The following is a 16,910-nucleotide window of genomic DNA, read 5'->3' as shown; positions in this document are numbered from 1 at the left end:
ATTACACTTTGCATTAAAGAACATAGCCAGTGTAAACACAGTCTGTAACACTTATAAAACAGTGCAAATTTTGTAAATTTTTGGGAGGAAATTGAAATACATATATTTATAATGGAGGTAAAATCATTCTTTCTCAGTAGAAAAATACATCTATTAAACACCTATGTTTGGAACTTAACTTCACAAAAGAGTAAGTTATAGTTCTATACTGTGTAATAAATTAATATCTTTTCTAGATTTCCACTTTCAGTGTTAGTGTCAAATGCATAATATTATTAGAAAAAATGAGAGAAACATGTATTATTTGAACCTAATTAAAAGTCTTACAGACAATGACTGGTGAAGGAGGGCACAGAATAAAGAACTGGGGAAAGAAGCAATGGAAAAATACTGACCTCTATGAATTATTGCACATTTGAGATAATTTTCATGGCCCTTGGGCCAATTTTGGATACTTTTAAGTCTTAGGTCAGTGTTTGTTTCCATTTGACTGGAGGGTACAATTTAGGAACCACTGCAAAATGTCAAGGATTTACTGAATTTGTTTGCTGATGAAACCACAGGCAGCTGAGTGCAGAGTGCTAACTTTTATTCATGCAATCAAAGAGAAAAATGCTAAAGACATACTGAAGCACAGGCAAGGTTGCCTGCCTTAAAAATATTTTTGGGAACTTGCTCCAGCAGATGCTATTGAGACAAAACTCTCATGTCTGCTGTGTTTTCATTAGAGTCATGCCAAAACCTGCAAAACTGGCTTTTGCCTTCATTATTTTAGAGCTTTTTCCTTTAATACAATTGTGTCCATAGCCTGACTCTGCAACCCTTACCCAGCTGAGTGTGGAAATCTCCATGAAACACCCTGGTACTCACAGAGCAGCAATCCCTGATGCTGAGCACCTGTGGAACAATTCTCATCCACCAGCAGCAGGAATGCTAAATGACAGGATCCTATTTGATTGATGGGATCACTCACAAAAGTGTGAAATGCAAGATCTTGCCAGTTGCTGAAAAATATCACTTTTCACCAGTTACACAGAGAGTAGAAATATTCCTGCTTCTGCCATATTTAAAAGGTAAATAAATTGGCAGGTAGATAAACAAGAGAGAAAACTGTTTCAGGTGATTATCACTGCAACAGAAGTCAGACTTACTAGTAAACCTGAATAATTCAGCACTTAATCTCTGAATATTGCTGTAGTTTTCTATTGCTGATGTTCTCACAAAAAAAGGTTAATTTCAAATTGTAACTACTGGTTTTGGAAAAAAAATCCTACATAAAATTACTTTACTACAAATCTTAGGTCTTAGGAAATTTCAGATTAATGAATTGGCCAATCGACAGCTAAGTTTATACTTAAACTGTTTGGAAAAAGTCATTAAAAATCTGCAAAAAATTGTGAAACAATCTATAGTTGAGAGAAAAATTGTTTAAAATCCTCTTAAACATCTTCCAGTATTCTAGTAAGTTGTTTAATAAAACCACATTGCTAACCATTGACTAGGAATAGAACATACCTCAATAATAAAATGAAGAGATGCTGATGGGAGCAGGTGATTTATTTTGTAACTGTTACTATGCACTTTATTGATAAAGCTTTGTCTGCATTGCTTCAGCTGGGCATCTTCTAAGAAGTATTTGCAAGACAATGTTATCAGGAAGGTTTCCTTCTCCTTCCTTTTCAAGATGATTCACCCCTTGTGGTCTGTGCAGGAGATACTAATTTTTGTAGCATGATTAGAATTTCAAACTGTACTGTAGTCTATATGAAAAACCCAACAACTTCTGTGTATTCCAAATACTGTTACCTAAATATGTATGGATGTTGGAGATCATACACAGTGACCTTTTCTCCGTCCCAGATTGTAAACCTACTGTGAAGTGACGGGATGCGTTTTTCTCTCCCCCCTCCTTTTTAAAGAAGCAATAAAACTGTACATTAAAAGACAGGAAGGACATTACTGAGTTACAAAAGAATGCCCCCTTTGTCAATAATTTGTAAATGTAAACAAAACAGTTCAAGTAGAAAAGCAAACAAGTGTGCTGCTGCTTTGAATAGGTTTTCTCACCCCGTGCGGGTAGGGCAAAGTTCTTTACAGGCGTCTCTTCATGGTGGCCATGAAGCATCTCCAAAGAGCCCTGACGTTCTACCAGATATCACTGGTGAAGCTGAGCTCCTTGGCCGACAAAGGTAGCAAGGGGCTGTTCCTGTGGAACTCCTGGGGGTCCTTGACGGCGTTGTTGAGAGGTAGCTGTCCGTTGAGGAGCGCCAGGGGGATGTTACAGTACGTGTGGTGGTTGCTGATGGAGGCCAGGGGCAGCGTGGCCGCCGACACGTCGCACTCGTAGCCGCGGCAGAAGTGCCGGCTGTGCGCGGAGTCTGCCGGCTGGAAACCGCCCAGGCCCGCGCGCGACTCCACCAGCGTGGCAGAGGTGCCCGTGACGGCGAGGGAGGGCACAGTCTGCAGGTCTCCAAAGAGGCCCTGCTCTGCAGAATCCAGCACCTGATGCCGAGACACCACCTCCTTTTTCTTCCCTGGCATTTCAAAGACTAGGCGCTTCCAAAACTTAGAGTTCAGTTTGCTGCTTTTTGGTCCTTTCCACTTGACCACTGAGAGAAGTTTGATGGTGTGCTTTAATGATTCCACTTCGTGATAATTCACCTTCCCTTTTAATTCAGTACACTCAATCAAAATAACTTTGATTTCTCCACTGACTAGCATGTTATGGAGTCTGTTTTCCATCTCAAAAATACTCCATCCTCTCCTGAGAACATAGTCTGGAGTTAACACGATAATGAGTCTTCTGCTTTGCTCAACACATCTTGTGAGATCTTCAATGTAGGCTACAAATTATAGAAAAAGAGAAAGAGTAAAGAATAAAGAAGTCTATTGTATTAAAACATCAGGCTTGCAATCAAGTATAACAAAATCCTGCATTTAACTGATCCACACCATATAAAATAATGGGCATTTCAATATACTCCAACAAAAATAGGATTGTGTATCACAAAATATTTCTATTTATGGAGTAGACATAGGAAACTCCTTAATAACACCCTCCATCCTTTACTATTTTTCCCTGTTCATTGCAGCAGGATGACATTTACATAACACTCTTGCTATGTAGGTGCATTAGTGAATAAAAACACACAGTTCACTTAGGTCGAATATAGGTCGAAATCAATGCAATGTTTGTGTAAATTCTAACATTAACATTGGTTATGATTAACACTGTGCTGAGGGAAGCAGGCTCTGGGGTGTGGTTCCCGTGTTCCAGATGCAAAGACATGAGGGTGCTGCAGGGTGTATGAACCATAACTTGCAAAAGCTCAAAAGAAATGAACCCTCATCACATGCAGAACTTGTGCTATTGCATAGAAGCATCATGGGAGCTTTTTCTTCTTTAGGTATTGACCACAAAAGCATAAGAACATTCTTTGTGGCTCAGTGGTCTGTGTTAGTATCACAAACCTGTGCTTCTATGTACCCCAAGGTATTAACAGAGACTTCACAAGTGACAGGAACAAATGGAAAATTTAAACATATTGGAAGTATTTATTTGTTGAGACATCAGTGACAAAGAAAATAGTAGAATTCTTTTATTCATGCATGCCAAGTAGTTGCAAATGATCAGTGTAAGCAGAAATGCCAGTCCCATCAGCAGCTCCCTGATGCCAGTTTACTGAACTTCAAAATGTTTGTGAAATAGGACTTTGATCCCTGAGTTTCACTTATCCCAGGGATGGTAGGGAAGAGAAGCCAAATACACTGGTCTGCCATGGAACAGGATGGGAAAGAGATCTACTTACAGACCTGATCAAAAACCCATTCAAATGAACAGACTTCATTCAACAAACTTCAATGGGTTTTAGGTCAAGACCATAAAAATTAAATCCCTTGAACAAAACCGCTAAGGGCAGAAAATGTTCATTGGTTGCACAGCATTACAACTGCAAGCTTTGAGACAGAATATCTTTGTGTTTTTAAACTACATGAACCTCTTGACCATGCTACTGGGAATGTGCTGCCTGACCACAAAGGAGAAGCACGTGTTAGAAATGAAGACTTGGACACAAGAGCTGCACAGAACAGATCTTTACTCAGCACAGGGCAGGACCTCTCTTACACATCTGCCCTCTAGCAAGAACAATAATTACAAATAACATCATTAATCAACATCTGTTACTGCAAGACTCATTTTATAGTCCCAGGCACCATACCACAGCATGCTTATTCACACCACTTCCAGTAAAGTAAATTGCTACAAAATAGGCCAACAGGAACATTCTAAAATAGCTTATTTTCATGAGACTGAAGGCATAGTTAGCATCAAATCTGCCTTTACCAATGTTTTATTTCACCACTTAGCAGCAAGAAGAATTTCTTTCACAAATGGAAAAAAGAGGCAATTGCAAACATCCCACAGACACACAAAAATTTAAAGACATACACATACATTACAAATGTCTATGCAACAATCCTGACTTTTAGTTAATGGTTTATGACTTTTTAATCATGCAGCATTTACAGTTGGTTTTGTTTTTTGTTTCTTGAAATACTTTATGAGGAAACCCCCCCATTGTTCTGTGTAAAATAGTTATTCATTAATGAAAAAAAATTCAACATTAAAATCCATGGGAGAGGCAGTGGAGCGGGGAGAGAATCAGCAACAATGAGAAAATGATAAGCAGAACTGGTGAAACAAAACTTAAGGAAAGGTAGAAATGTTCAATACAATGGAAAGATATTATCCCAATGTATCAACAGCTCAGACTCTTCATTTTCTTCCTTTCTTTCTGCTCCCAAAAAGAAAGAATTTAGGTGGGAAGCTTCATCATTAGAGGTTGAATCTGCAAGATACAGTAAAACAACAAACTATCATGCATCTTTCCTGAGACATATTCATCCCTCCTCCAAACACTCAGAACACTGCTATGCACAAGACAATTCCCTGCAGGACACAATACTGGGCAGTACCGTATGTCCAGGGTAGTGCTGAGCATGGCCATGCATATCCAAATGCATCCAATTGAGAAAAAACATAAATCAACAAAACAAACAAAAAAAATCACTCCACTTTCATCTCTTCAAATATCCAGCACCAATCATTTCAGTGGTGACACCCCAGCAATAATCTATCACACCATAGCAATCAAAGAGTTGTCAGCCTTTGCCTTGGGCAAACAGGGTGGAAAGAAGATGGGAGAAATTCCCTATTTTCTTGGGTGGACATTTCTCTCCTCTGTGCTTCTCACATCTCTTTTGGATGCCCACCTTCCTTACTGGGTATTGCTACATCAGAGCTCTGTCCTCAGCTGAGGAATGAACACCTTCAGAAACGGTCTTGAGGTGATCCCTCAAATTCCACGTTGGGAGCTGGTCACTGGTGGACATGGCCAACGAACAGGGGACTGGTTGGTGCACTGAGGGTAAAGTACACTGAGCTACAAGAAACTGGAACCCCGAATTTCCAGCCATCTGGCCCAGAAGTACTTAGTACTCCCACTAACTCTAGCTTGGGACTACTACTGAAGGCAGGTGACAATCTTCCTGGAGCCTGTGGCTCCTCTGGGTGCACTCTACAATATATCATATTTGCACCACTTGAACATTTCTGTGAAGAAAAGCATGGGGAGACAGATTCCTGTCCCTGGAATTTCCAGCTTTATTTTTCCCAGTGGTACCAATCTGACTACATAAACCTCTGAGTTGCTAAATCATCTGCTCTCCTTTTACTTTAGAATTGGAGACTTCCCAAAATCCTGCAGGTTCAGTTGTCAGTCTCAAGTGTTCACTCCATTAGAAAGTACTAAATCCAAGGAATCTATATTGCAATGTGGGATGGAGAAAGTGTTGCTTTCACCTTTCCAGCGAGCTAAGAAATTATTGTCAGGAATGGCTCAGCTTCATTCGTAAGAAAAAAACTGAATAGGGACTTCAGGAATACTGTCACCAACCCGTATCAACTGTAAAGCTCCAGAGCAACATATTTCCATCAGATAAATATAATTTCACTGTAACTTCACTTTTGCTGCAGAAGGTGTCAACTTCAATGATATTTCATTGAAAAAGGAGAAAAAAACCATTGTCTTGGTGAAGCCAGTATGGAATTATTCACTTTTAAGTCCCAAGGATTGTATTTCATCATAAATTAGAATGTAAAACTAAGATGTCACTGTTAGATCGAACCCACTTGTTTTTACTGAAAAAGCACATTTTAAATTTTGATCATTTTTCCCCATCCTTGAAACACCATTTTGCAGTATGGTACAAAACTCTTTCCAAAATGCTAACAATTCCCATAGGTAAAAAAAATTAAATAAAATTTACATTGTGAGTGGCTTTATCAGTAACTTACTTGCATCATGTTCAATGCAATGCCCAAGGAGGAATGGACAGCAAGAAGTGTTATACCCAAACCCAAACATGGTTTTAGTCTTGCCAGAAAATGGCAAGCAAATTTGTCTTGACAGCAAGTATGTGCTCACCAAACACTGTCTACATGTAACGATGCTGAACTGGAGTTTGAAGCACTAAAGAAGAAAATTTCAAGAAATGCATCCCATTTGCAATTAAATAATGTGTAACTGCCTATGGAATCCTTAATGAGCTACATTAACCACAGGCTGGAAGGAAATCTAACATGCAAGCAGACTAGGAGCAAGGAAATTAATGAACACTATGGGCACAGAGTTGCTTACACAAAGAAATGACTGACTAACCACATTCAGATGATTTTCAGGAGTTGAGGGAGAATGAAAAAACCACTAGAAATCATATAAAATCGTATGGATATTTTTGGGCAGCACTATGAGAATCAAAGAGTATCTACCATCAAACCCATGCTGGTTGGTTCCTGGCACTCTGAAAATACCCAGCCTTTCTGTGTTTGGCAGTGTGACCATCACTTGAGAAAGTTATTTATAGAAGAGTAATTCAATCCTGGTTTCCTAGCTGAATAGTTCCCAAACCCTGAGTCTGATTACTTTATTATACCAACAATGATTTTGTGTCTTGCTTTTCCTATTTATTAAATATATTTTTCTTCTCTTAGCTTGGACCAGAACAACTGAAACACAAAGCAGAGTAATGGCCCCTTCCCAGACAGAGCCCAATCCCAGGATGAGCTGAGGGACAGCTGATGAGTTTAACATAAAGAAACAAATAATGCAGATTAGTGCACTATAGGACAGGCAGCCCTTCTGCCTTTTGTTCATATTTATTCCTCTTTCAGCTGACATCTGTGTGTATCCCTGCTACCCTTACCCATGCCTGACATTAAAAGCAAGATTCATACAGAGCAGACAACCAGGCACTCCTGAAAGGAGTTTGTGGAGCTGGATACCAAAGAAATGGTATCCTCTAGGTAACAAAGGCTCCTTGAAAAATCCAGACACATGATCCAACCAGGTTTTCTTCAGGCAGGAGCCCAGGAAGCTGAAATTCCCCAGGCAAAACCCACACACATGGGCAGACAAAACTACAAAGTTCCAGAACTACAATATTGACTGTCGTGTGCTTTTTATCACATGACGTTGACACTCTCCCCTTGTGCTGAGAACTTCTCATTTTTCAGGTAAACAAATATTTTTATTCCATCACTATTTTTTTCACTCCCTAATCATCATACCCTGATGAGCTGGAGTGAATTGTTGGTGTTTTTTCAATCCTGTCAAGACCAAATGCACATATGCTTAGAGAACACCTAGATGATGCTCTAATAGATATGTATTGCTGGTATTAAAAGTCTAACTTGACAATTTTTACCTCTTCATTTTCAGGTTTTAAAATAATTTGCAGAAACCATGGAAAAAAGTACCTTCCTCTGATGTAGTCCTGATTTTAGAAAAGTGACATGCAAACAGATATTTTTCACTGCAGCCATCATCCTTGGCAAGACAAAAAATGGCTCAGGTGAAAACATAACTCATCCTGTTAACACCCCACCAACTACTCAATCTCCTCAGGTCTCCTAACCCTGAATTAAAAAATCTTACAGAGCTTGAATGTTTGTTGTGGGAAAAGGTTTGTAAAAAGAGCCCTGAAAATGAATAGAGTGAAAATAATGAGAACTACTCAGGAATTCAGTAAGAAGTGCATGTGCATCTCAGGGATCCCAGTCTCCTTATGCAAGGTAACTTGTCCAATTACACCTAAGTTACCTGGCAGGGATGTGTGTGAGCTGTCAGCTTTGACAGAATGAAGAACACTCATTCTGCTAAGACCAAAGAGTATTCTTTAAGAAAGAATAGCTGCTACAGTACTTCCCATAACATGCAACTCAATTCCAGGGTTACCAACTCGGTCTCCATTGCCATGTCTCCCTCCTGGGTCACCAGTCTTGCCTCCCACAGCTCTGTGGGATTCTGTTCCATCTTGCCAGCTCAGGGATCCATCTATGCTGCTCTCAGGCAGCACCAAGAGCATCACAAAGGTCCCTGCTGGCCATGTGTGATGGGCATTGCTGAGGCCATTGGCATCCTTCATGGTGCCTCTCCCTCCCACTGGCACAAAATGCTCTACTGGGATAAAATTCGTCTCCCAGCAGGGCTCAGAACCAACATCTACTGCAAAACATGACCCATCTGACCTGAACCCTGGGATCTGCTTCCCCGTGGTGTAGAGGTGGCCTCAGTCCCCACAGCCAGCACCTCTGTCCTCCTGGGGACAGCAGCAGTCCATGGACATCCCTGAACCAGACACAGAGCCGAAGGCAGAGCTTGGACATGTCCCAGCCACAGCACATCTGGCTGTAATCTCTCCCTGTGCTGCACAGGGACATGCAGAGCCCATCACAGCTTTCCCCCAGAGGTTAGCAATGAGCCAGCTGGACAAAAACACAATCAAACTCGTCCCTGAATTTTCCCCCAGTCAGCTTTTTAGGCTGTTTGCAGAACTGCGCAAGAAAATTAATGAAATAGTATTTGACAAATCTATTTTTTGCCTGCTCTCAAACGCAGGGAGCAGCTGTAGGAGCTGCTGCATGCCAAGAAGGAAGCGAATGGTGCACACCCTCCCGTGGCAGCTCCTCACAACTGCAGGGATTGCGGGAAGAACCAGCCGTACACAGCTCCTGGCTGCACTGGGGGGGACACACCACGGTACACAGGATACAGAGGGACACACATCAGAGCAGAGAGTGGGAAACGATTACATTGATGAAAGTAATTTACCCTGAAAGATGAGGAGGTGAAACATGTGAGAAGAGATATTTCTTAAAATAAAACAATAGCTGTGATCAACTCCCCATTTTTCTACAGAAATCTACCCTGGACAGTAATATATTTTGTCACATCTGCCACTTTTTGAGACAGTCACTCTAAACCATGCTATGTTTTCCTCTGAAGTTTCCAGCACGCCCATTCCACATCAGACTGCCCTCACTAAGCACTGCAAGTCCTGGTGAGAGTGGTGAGGATTCAGCAGAACGCAGGCACATTCCACTACTCCAGGGCACAGTGAGAGCTCACAAATGCAGGAGGCCAAGTCTTCCCTCCTTCCCCATCCCCTCACCCTCCCTCTAGCCCCTCTTGAAATAAAGTGCTTTCCCCCATGTCTTTTTCAAAGCCAAAGCATGCAAATCACACTCATTTCAGCTCCACATTTTATTCTGCCTTGTCATTATGTCTGATTAGGCGTTCTTGAAGCTCCATGTGTTAGAATCAGGCCTTTTCATAACACTGAAGAAGTGAGTTTGAGAGGAAAGAAGAAGGATTAAATCTGTGAATGTTCATAAATGAGAACTGACATTTTCAGGTACCCTACATTTTCAGGAGAGGTTTAATGAATACCCAAAGTGATGGCAAGTGTTTGCTGAGTGCCTTGCTGACAAAAATAGACAAAAATAAAATACCATGCTGGCTGGAACAACAATTGGAAAAAAGAATTTCATTTCAGATTAATGTGTGCTTCAGCATAGTTATTATTGAAGACTTAACTTTAAACTTCTTAGTTCACTTGCAGAATTGCTATGTGTAACCCTGCTATATTGTTGGATATGAAACAACTAGTTACAACAACTAGTTTTTTACCACAGAAAGATGTATTTCCCCTTAATAATATCTAAAAATTTGATATAATTTGCTTGTACTGTAAGAAATAAGAAAGTTATAAGCCAAGTCCCCTTTCTGTAATTTCTCACTATGGGAGAAAAACTTACACCTTGCAGGGGCAAAAAGAAAAAGTGAATCAGCTCTAAACTAAGAGCTGAAAATGCATGTGATAAATTCAAGCCTCCTGCACAGGTTTATCATGATCTCTGGTGAGGCTCTGACTCCTCTTTCCCAGTGCTAAAGGGTTCAGAGCTCTCAAAGGTCAGAGAAGAAGCAGGCTCTGACTCCTGGGTCAGGCACTTGGCACAGCGAGGCAGCAGTTCCAAGTCTTTTGGCAGGCAGGTTGTAATGCAGCTATGCTCGAGCCATTCCATGTTTGGAGACATCTGCTCCACTGCAGCCATTGCTTTGTTCTCTTGTTCACATTTCCCACACAGTAGCACATACAGAGAGAAGTTCATGTTCTCTTCTATTGTTTTTATGAAAGTGATTTGGAGATGGAATTTGTGAAAAAAATAAGGCTGATTTTTCACAAGGGTAGCACTTCAAATAAATGTGGTATTAAAGCAAACATACTGTGCATTCAAAATTCATCAACACACTGGATATGATTTGTGCTTTTTTTTGATTTGCTGATTTTTGATTTGCTGAAAAATGAGTCTGGTAGAAGAAATGCCATAACTACCACTAGGAAAGCATTGACCTTTGCTAGAGACATCCAAAGGTGCTGCTGAATCTTACGAGACTCCCAAGTTAAGGAAAACCCCAAAAGACAATAGAAAAGATGACTTTTACTAGTAAAGCTGCTGCAGAGAAAACAACTACGCACTGAAAAAACAAATAATCCCATTTCCAATCATGTAACAGAGATGGTAAAATCTTTTAGTAAGTTTCCTGCTTAGTTACCTGTGTTTCATGTAGACATTTTGGACTTGGTAATGCTTGCAGTGCTGCAGCCTTCCCTGTAGGAAGGTTGGCAAATTGATTGCCAATCAATGATTTGCCAATCAATAGCAGATTGGTTTCAATGGAAATTCCCTCTGATTTCAGTGGTGCAGGAACAAGCTCTAACAGAGAATTCAGATTTGCAGTGCTGAGGAAACTTTTCCAATCTTTGCAACCACTTCCCAAGGTTTTCCATATCTAGTACTTATCACACAGTCCAGGCCTTTGTGACATATCAGACAGAAATTAAACTGAAAGGTCAGAAATACTTACTTCCACTAGGGATCAGGTCCCTATCTGGAATGAAGAGTTTATATCCATAGTGCTTTTCTAGAACATCTGGCAGAATTTCAAGTGCAAACTGCTCCTCTTCATTATTATCACGATCTAACGCATCAGGATCCACTTTGGTGTATGAAAGATAAGCATCATATTCTTTGTTGTCTGTAAGAAAATAAATCATGTTCAGCCCGCTGATTGCAAGAACACTGTAAGGAACACAGGAGAGTACTGGAAAATTGTATTATTCCTTGAAACCACCAAGCATTTCCCAAAAAATGGGGACTTTTCACAGGAACATATAATCTGGCCTCCAGGCAGAAATCTCATGGATCCTTTCAGTTTTCTTCTGTATGCTGAGCAGTAACTCTGCTCCATGTGGCCAGACATGTGCCACAGCTGAAAACATCATGGGCAAAATTTTCATACAAATACTAAAGTGGAAACTTTTACTTTAAGCCTTTACATATTTGTAATGCAATTCTTTCAACCTCTATTGCTCAAGAGTTCTAGGAGTATGTTAAAGTTTTCAGCTTGGAAAAGTTTTGAGCTTGGAAAGTTTTGAGCAAGGAAAATTTCCTTCCATAAGTAATTGTGAGAAAAGACATGATTAATTCAAATAAATTCTGACTATTCAGAAAACGATGCCAAATACAAACAGTTCAAAGCTTTTTTTTTTTTAGAAAATCCCATAGATTTAAAAATCAATATTATAATTTTGGATCACAATCCACTTGATCCAGAAGATTTTAAATACTTGGGGATCACATTATAAGAGAGACAAATGACTCCCATAAAGGGCAACATTCCTTCTCCTCTTCCTCCTCCTCCTCCTGCCCAGCACTGGGGCTTGTCTCCAGCTCTGCTTCTGAAACATGGAGCTAAGAGCTCATGAGTGTGCCAGGAACAGAAGTGGTGCCACCACAGAGCTGGGGACCCATGCTGAGATCAGACTGTCTTAGTGACATTTCTCTTTGTGTTCCTCTGCAGTAATGAAAAACAGTATATTGAAAAAGTCAACCTTCAGCAATTCAGCCTCTAGGGAAGAGCCCAGCTGTCATTATTTACAGAAAATGTAAAATCAAATAGTTAACGTTGTGAGAAGAAAACTGCATGAATGGAGGGTTTCTGAGTACCAATTATCTGTAAAGAATAGTGCACATGAAAGATAATTAAAGCAGTTAAAATTCCTCAATATATTCTGATAAAAAGAACAAATACCCAATCATAATAAAATATATCTCTTGATGACCTTGAACTGATGGTTACTTATAATTCCTGACACACAGCCAGACCCATGAGGGTCAGAGCTGCAGTCAAAGCATGTGAATAATTACATATTTGTAAAAGGCAATTTGCCTAGTGCCTCCATGGCTGTAGGGGACGATGGAAGATGTCCACCTGGCTTGCTGACTTTCCTCTGAAGTCAACAGGCCAGCCAGCTTTGGAGGCCTATCCAAAACGTGCCTCCCTGTCCACAAGGAATCCTGCCAAAACCTTTTAAGAGATGCCAGTGATGGTGGAGGCAGCATCCCTAGGCAGTGTGGGAGCTGCAGAGCCCCGACATCCCCGGGTGCAGAGCACCAGGGTCCCTGAGCCCCTGCCCACAGTGGCAGCCAGCAGGATGCTGACAGGAGCAGCTCCCTCGGGCTGCTGGCAGCCCCTGCAGTGGTGGTGCAGCTCCTCAGCCCCTGCTGGCTGCCCACAAGCTCTCTGTACCAGAGCAGAGAAGGAGGAGCTGCCCACACTCACCCACTGCTGCCTCTGGGGGCTCTGGGAGCAGCACTGTTTGCAGCCATTTCCTAAATGCATCCTTTAATCCTCAGTGTCATTTTCCCTAAAAGCAATGCTACACACAACACAGGAAGTGAGTGTGTCCAGCATTGCTTACGTGGGATACTTTTAGAAATAGGAATAAAGCAGATCTGTTGAGTTCCAAATCTTCTTTTATAAAGAAATACACGTACAAGTGGAAAATGACCCTGTGATTGCATCCATACAGCTGAGTGCTCCCATGAGAGCTCTCTATGCTCCCCCTACATGAGAAGAAACAAACATCCCCATATATGCTTTGACTGCTGTAAAGTTCTGCCTCCATCTTTCATCCTGCAGGATCCGAACAAGACACAAAGCCGTGAAAAGTCTACAATTATGTAGACTGGAAAAAGAAAAGGTTGTTTTCAAAATTTATAGGCACACAAAAGCCCCTACGTACTCATGGGGCTTCCTCTAAACAACCAGAAAATAATATTGTTTCATAAATAAAAAGTGATTGAACCAAGTATTTTTCATATGACTAAAAATTCAGCAGTTTCACGCTGAAAACACAGGATAAACAAACTGAAGCAGGCTGGAGGAAGTTACCACTTTTGGTTGGTGTGAAGCAGAGATATTATGTTGGTAAAATCCCAGGGTGTTTCAGGTAAAGTACTTCTAATACCACATAATCTCACCCTTCCCTTTGTCCTAGGTACCAATAGAAATACTTGCAGTATTGTAGAGTATGGAAAAAGCATAAATTTATTTTTTTCCCAGTCATACATGAGGATTGAGAAAGAGCAAGTTTCCTGATCTCTATTCCTGCTATTTATCACAGAATCACAAAATATTCTGAGCTGGAAGGGACCCACAAGGATGAACTTTCCTCTTTCTAAAATTCCTTAGATGTCATTCCATCCATTCTCCAAGACTCCTATGGATTTCATCATAGTGGAACCTTTTCACACCATATCTGCCCATTGTGAAACAGAAACATTTATCACTGTGATAACAGAAATGCCAACTGCAGGAGGCAACATGTCTATGCAACTGCACATTGTTTTGGCTCTATGGAAAATGTGTTCCTTGCTCTCTTTTCAAATACATTTGAGTTTCTGGATGTACCATTCCAGAGCCTGTGTGACTGCTAAATGCTGCAGTGGGCTATGGCAAACACCTGTACTTGAATACTGCACTTTCTCTCTTTAGCAGATACTACTTAGATGAATATTAATAGCATATTAATTATAAAATAAGTGTTAAGAACATAGTAATAGGATTTAAAGATTGGAATTTAGTTTAAAGGGCTTACTCCAGCTTCATAGAAGAAGGAATGTTCTATATTCAGAATTAAAGCCTCAATTTAAAAATACAAGTTTAGCTTTAGGCACCAAACAGAATATATGCTAGTGAGAGGGAAGGTGGGGGAAGAAAAATAAAAAGCAGTCCAGTTTATTCCTAAAGATACTCCCCAGGCAAGCTGCACATTCCCACCAGGTTGTTTACAGTCTCCCAACGAGCTGAGGTAACCAGTTAGCCTCATAGCAATCACCTCTCACTGTCAGAGGAGGTCACTGGAAGCCTGGTGGGAATTCAATGAAAATGCTTCATGAAGAACACCTGGTGAAAGGCTGCTCAGATTTACAGTGTGGATCTCAGGAGAGGGGACCCTGGGCACATGTGGCACTGGACACATGAAGGTGAAGAGTTCACAAATGACATGTGAGCCTCTGTAGCAGACTCATGAACAATTCTCCTGCCTCCCTTTTGCTCATGGCAGAGCCCAGTGACATTCCTGTGGAAAGACTCATTGATCTCAGGGGGCTTTGGGGGCAAGTCTTAGGGCTTTACACTGTTGGGTGCTTAGTAGTTTAAACTAGCAGCAGGTGTCTTTTAGGATTCATTTCAATCTCACCACTTCGGGTCTCTGAAATATTTCCATTGCATATATTGAGTTTCCTGTGCAACTGCTTACCATCAGCTGCTTCATCTCCTCCAAAGTTCTGTCTGTAGAACAGCATTAACTCTATGTTGTAGCACTTATAGATGGTCACGAGCAAAATAAGCAGAAGAAGGATGGCTCCCAGTCCTCCAGCAAGTTCTATTTTGTAGATCAAATCTAAAATTAGCAAGGAAAGGCAAAAAGGTTATGATCTTTCCAAGCTATATTTTCTCTAATCCACTGTACAATTCCACATAAAACTGTGCAGCTTCCAATTACAACCACCACAACATTAAAAATTCCTAATAATTTTGTCCATTGCCTATTACTTTACTCATTTACTCCATCTACTGCTTATCTGAAATAACCATCTGAAATCCAGAATGCATTTGAGGCTACACATGTAAACCTCCTACACAAGAACTATGTACTGATTTTACACAGAGGAGTAACCAACTTTTAATGAGCTGGTGGAGCTGGAAACTTCTGCACTGGCAGAGTGCAACAAATGCTGTATGCAGCATGTGAGGACAGACTGGGCAGGATCTTGTCCCTTCCCCTCCAAATTAGGCAGTTTTGGTTTTCTATTTGTGAAGCCTGTGGACAAGCTGATGTGAGCTGCCAAGCCAGGGCTTCAGCTGGATCACTGGAAAATGAGTTGGGCTTGCAGGAAACCCAAGACAACACAAGAAGCCAGGAGGAAACCAGGACAACACATCAGGCTGCAAAGAGCCACTTTGTTTGGCACGGCTGCTAACGGGGTTCTCACATATTTGTAGAGCTCACATTAGAATTTAATGGGACCTAGTGTTAGCTAAAATTTCCTACTCAGATGCTTTTGTTAGGAAACAGCACAAGAAGTCAAAGAACTTCACAAATGCATCCAGACACAATGATCCATCTTTTACAGTTGGGGAAACAGGCTTAGAAAAGAGAAGCAGCACGTTCAAGGTCATTCAGCAAACCAATGACAAAATGGGATAAAACCCTTGGATACCAGTCCAGAGCTCCATCTGATGCAAGGGACTAACTTGAACAGCACTGCTTTTTATCCTGAAATGTCCTCAGAAAGTAATATTGCTTCTAACACCACCTGGCATATTACTTAGCCATAAAAGACACAGGATGACAATTTGACTCTCACAGCCTGTATTGGTTCAGATAAGACGTCATGAAGATATTTGCTGCTGTGACAAACACAGTGAGAAGTTGCCAAACTCACACAGCTGAGACAAAGTTCTTGTGATATTTATTGTTCTAAAACTTAGGTCAGAAAAAAATTACTCATATGTCATTTGTGTCATTTTCAAGATAAAAAGCAAATTAGCTGCGTATCTTTGGGGGTTATTTTTGCCTCACCATGCCTTCTATTTCAATAATTAACATCAGATGTCAAGCTATTCCCAGTTTACAGTATCTCTGATGTCTGTCTGGCAAGAAGTCATGGACTAATAGATGGAAAAAGTCTATTATAATAGCTATTTAATCTCTCTGAGAACACAGGGAATTCATGGGACTTTTACTACACTGCATGATAAAGCCTGCATCCTCTGGGGAATAAATCTAGGCAAATGGAGAACAGAGTTGGTTAAAATCCCTTTTGAGGGGATTTTGTTTTTTTAAATTGTACTGAATCTTTTTTGCTAGGAAATGGAGATGATGGCAAAACTGCCAGCTTGGAAGGAAAGAAAATGCTGAGCCTTGCAGCCCTCTTGCAGGAGCACAGAGTTGTGCTCACTTTGGTGGGGGGAATAGCAGGGTATTAAGCAAACCCACAAAATCCAGCTTGAAAGGCAAAATTGATCAGCTTTTGCATGTCCAGTATTTGTCCTTCTGCCCCAGGAACTCTCCTAGAGTACAGACATAAGAACTCTAGGACAGTCCTTATGGAAAAAGGGGCTTTCCATATGGGAAAAGCTGAGGCTTTTGAGGTC

General features: G+C 40.8%; 1 protein-coding gene across 7 annotated transcripts in view; it reads right to left on the bottom strand.

The window, feature by feature from the left end:
• Positions 1-1,452: 1,452 nt before the first annotated feature.
• IL1RAPL2 (interleukin 1 receptor accessory protein like 2) overlaps positions 1,453-16,910 on the bottom strand; it is a 331,298-nt gene continuing 315,840 nt past the window's right edge. For all 7 annotated transcript variants that reach the window (XM_064712525.1, XM_064712527.1, XM_064712526.1 and 4 more), the window contains 3 exons: positions 15,010-15,153; positions 11,271-11,441; positions 1,453-2,843 (listed from right to left, as the gene is read on the bottom strand). In XM_064712525.1, coding sequence (XP_064568595.1) covers positions 2,146-2,843; positions 11,271-11,441; positions 15,010-15,153 — 1,013 coding nt within the window. In that variant the 3' untranslated portion in view covers positions 1,453-2,145. The remainder of the gene's footprint in view (positions 2,844-11,270; positions 11,442-15,009; positions 15,154-16,910) is intronic.

This window comes from Zonotrichia leucophrys, chromosome 4A (assembly GCF_028769735.1).
Source record: "Zonotrichia leucophrys gambelii isolate GWCS_2022_RI chromosome 4A, RI_Zleu_2.0, whole genome shotgun sequence".
In the NCBI taxonomy this organism is placed as follows: Eukaryota; Metazoa; Chordata; class Aves; order Passeriformes; family Passerellidae; genus Zonotrichia; species Zonotrichia leucophrys.
The sequence above is the reverse complement of the archived record's forward strand: the minus strand, read 5'-3'. Positions and strand labels throughout refer to the sequence as shown.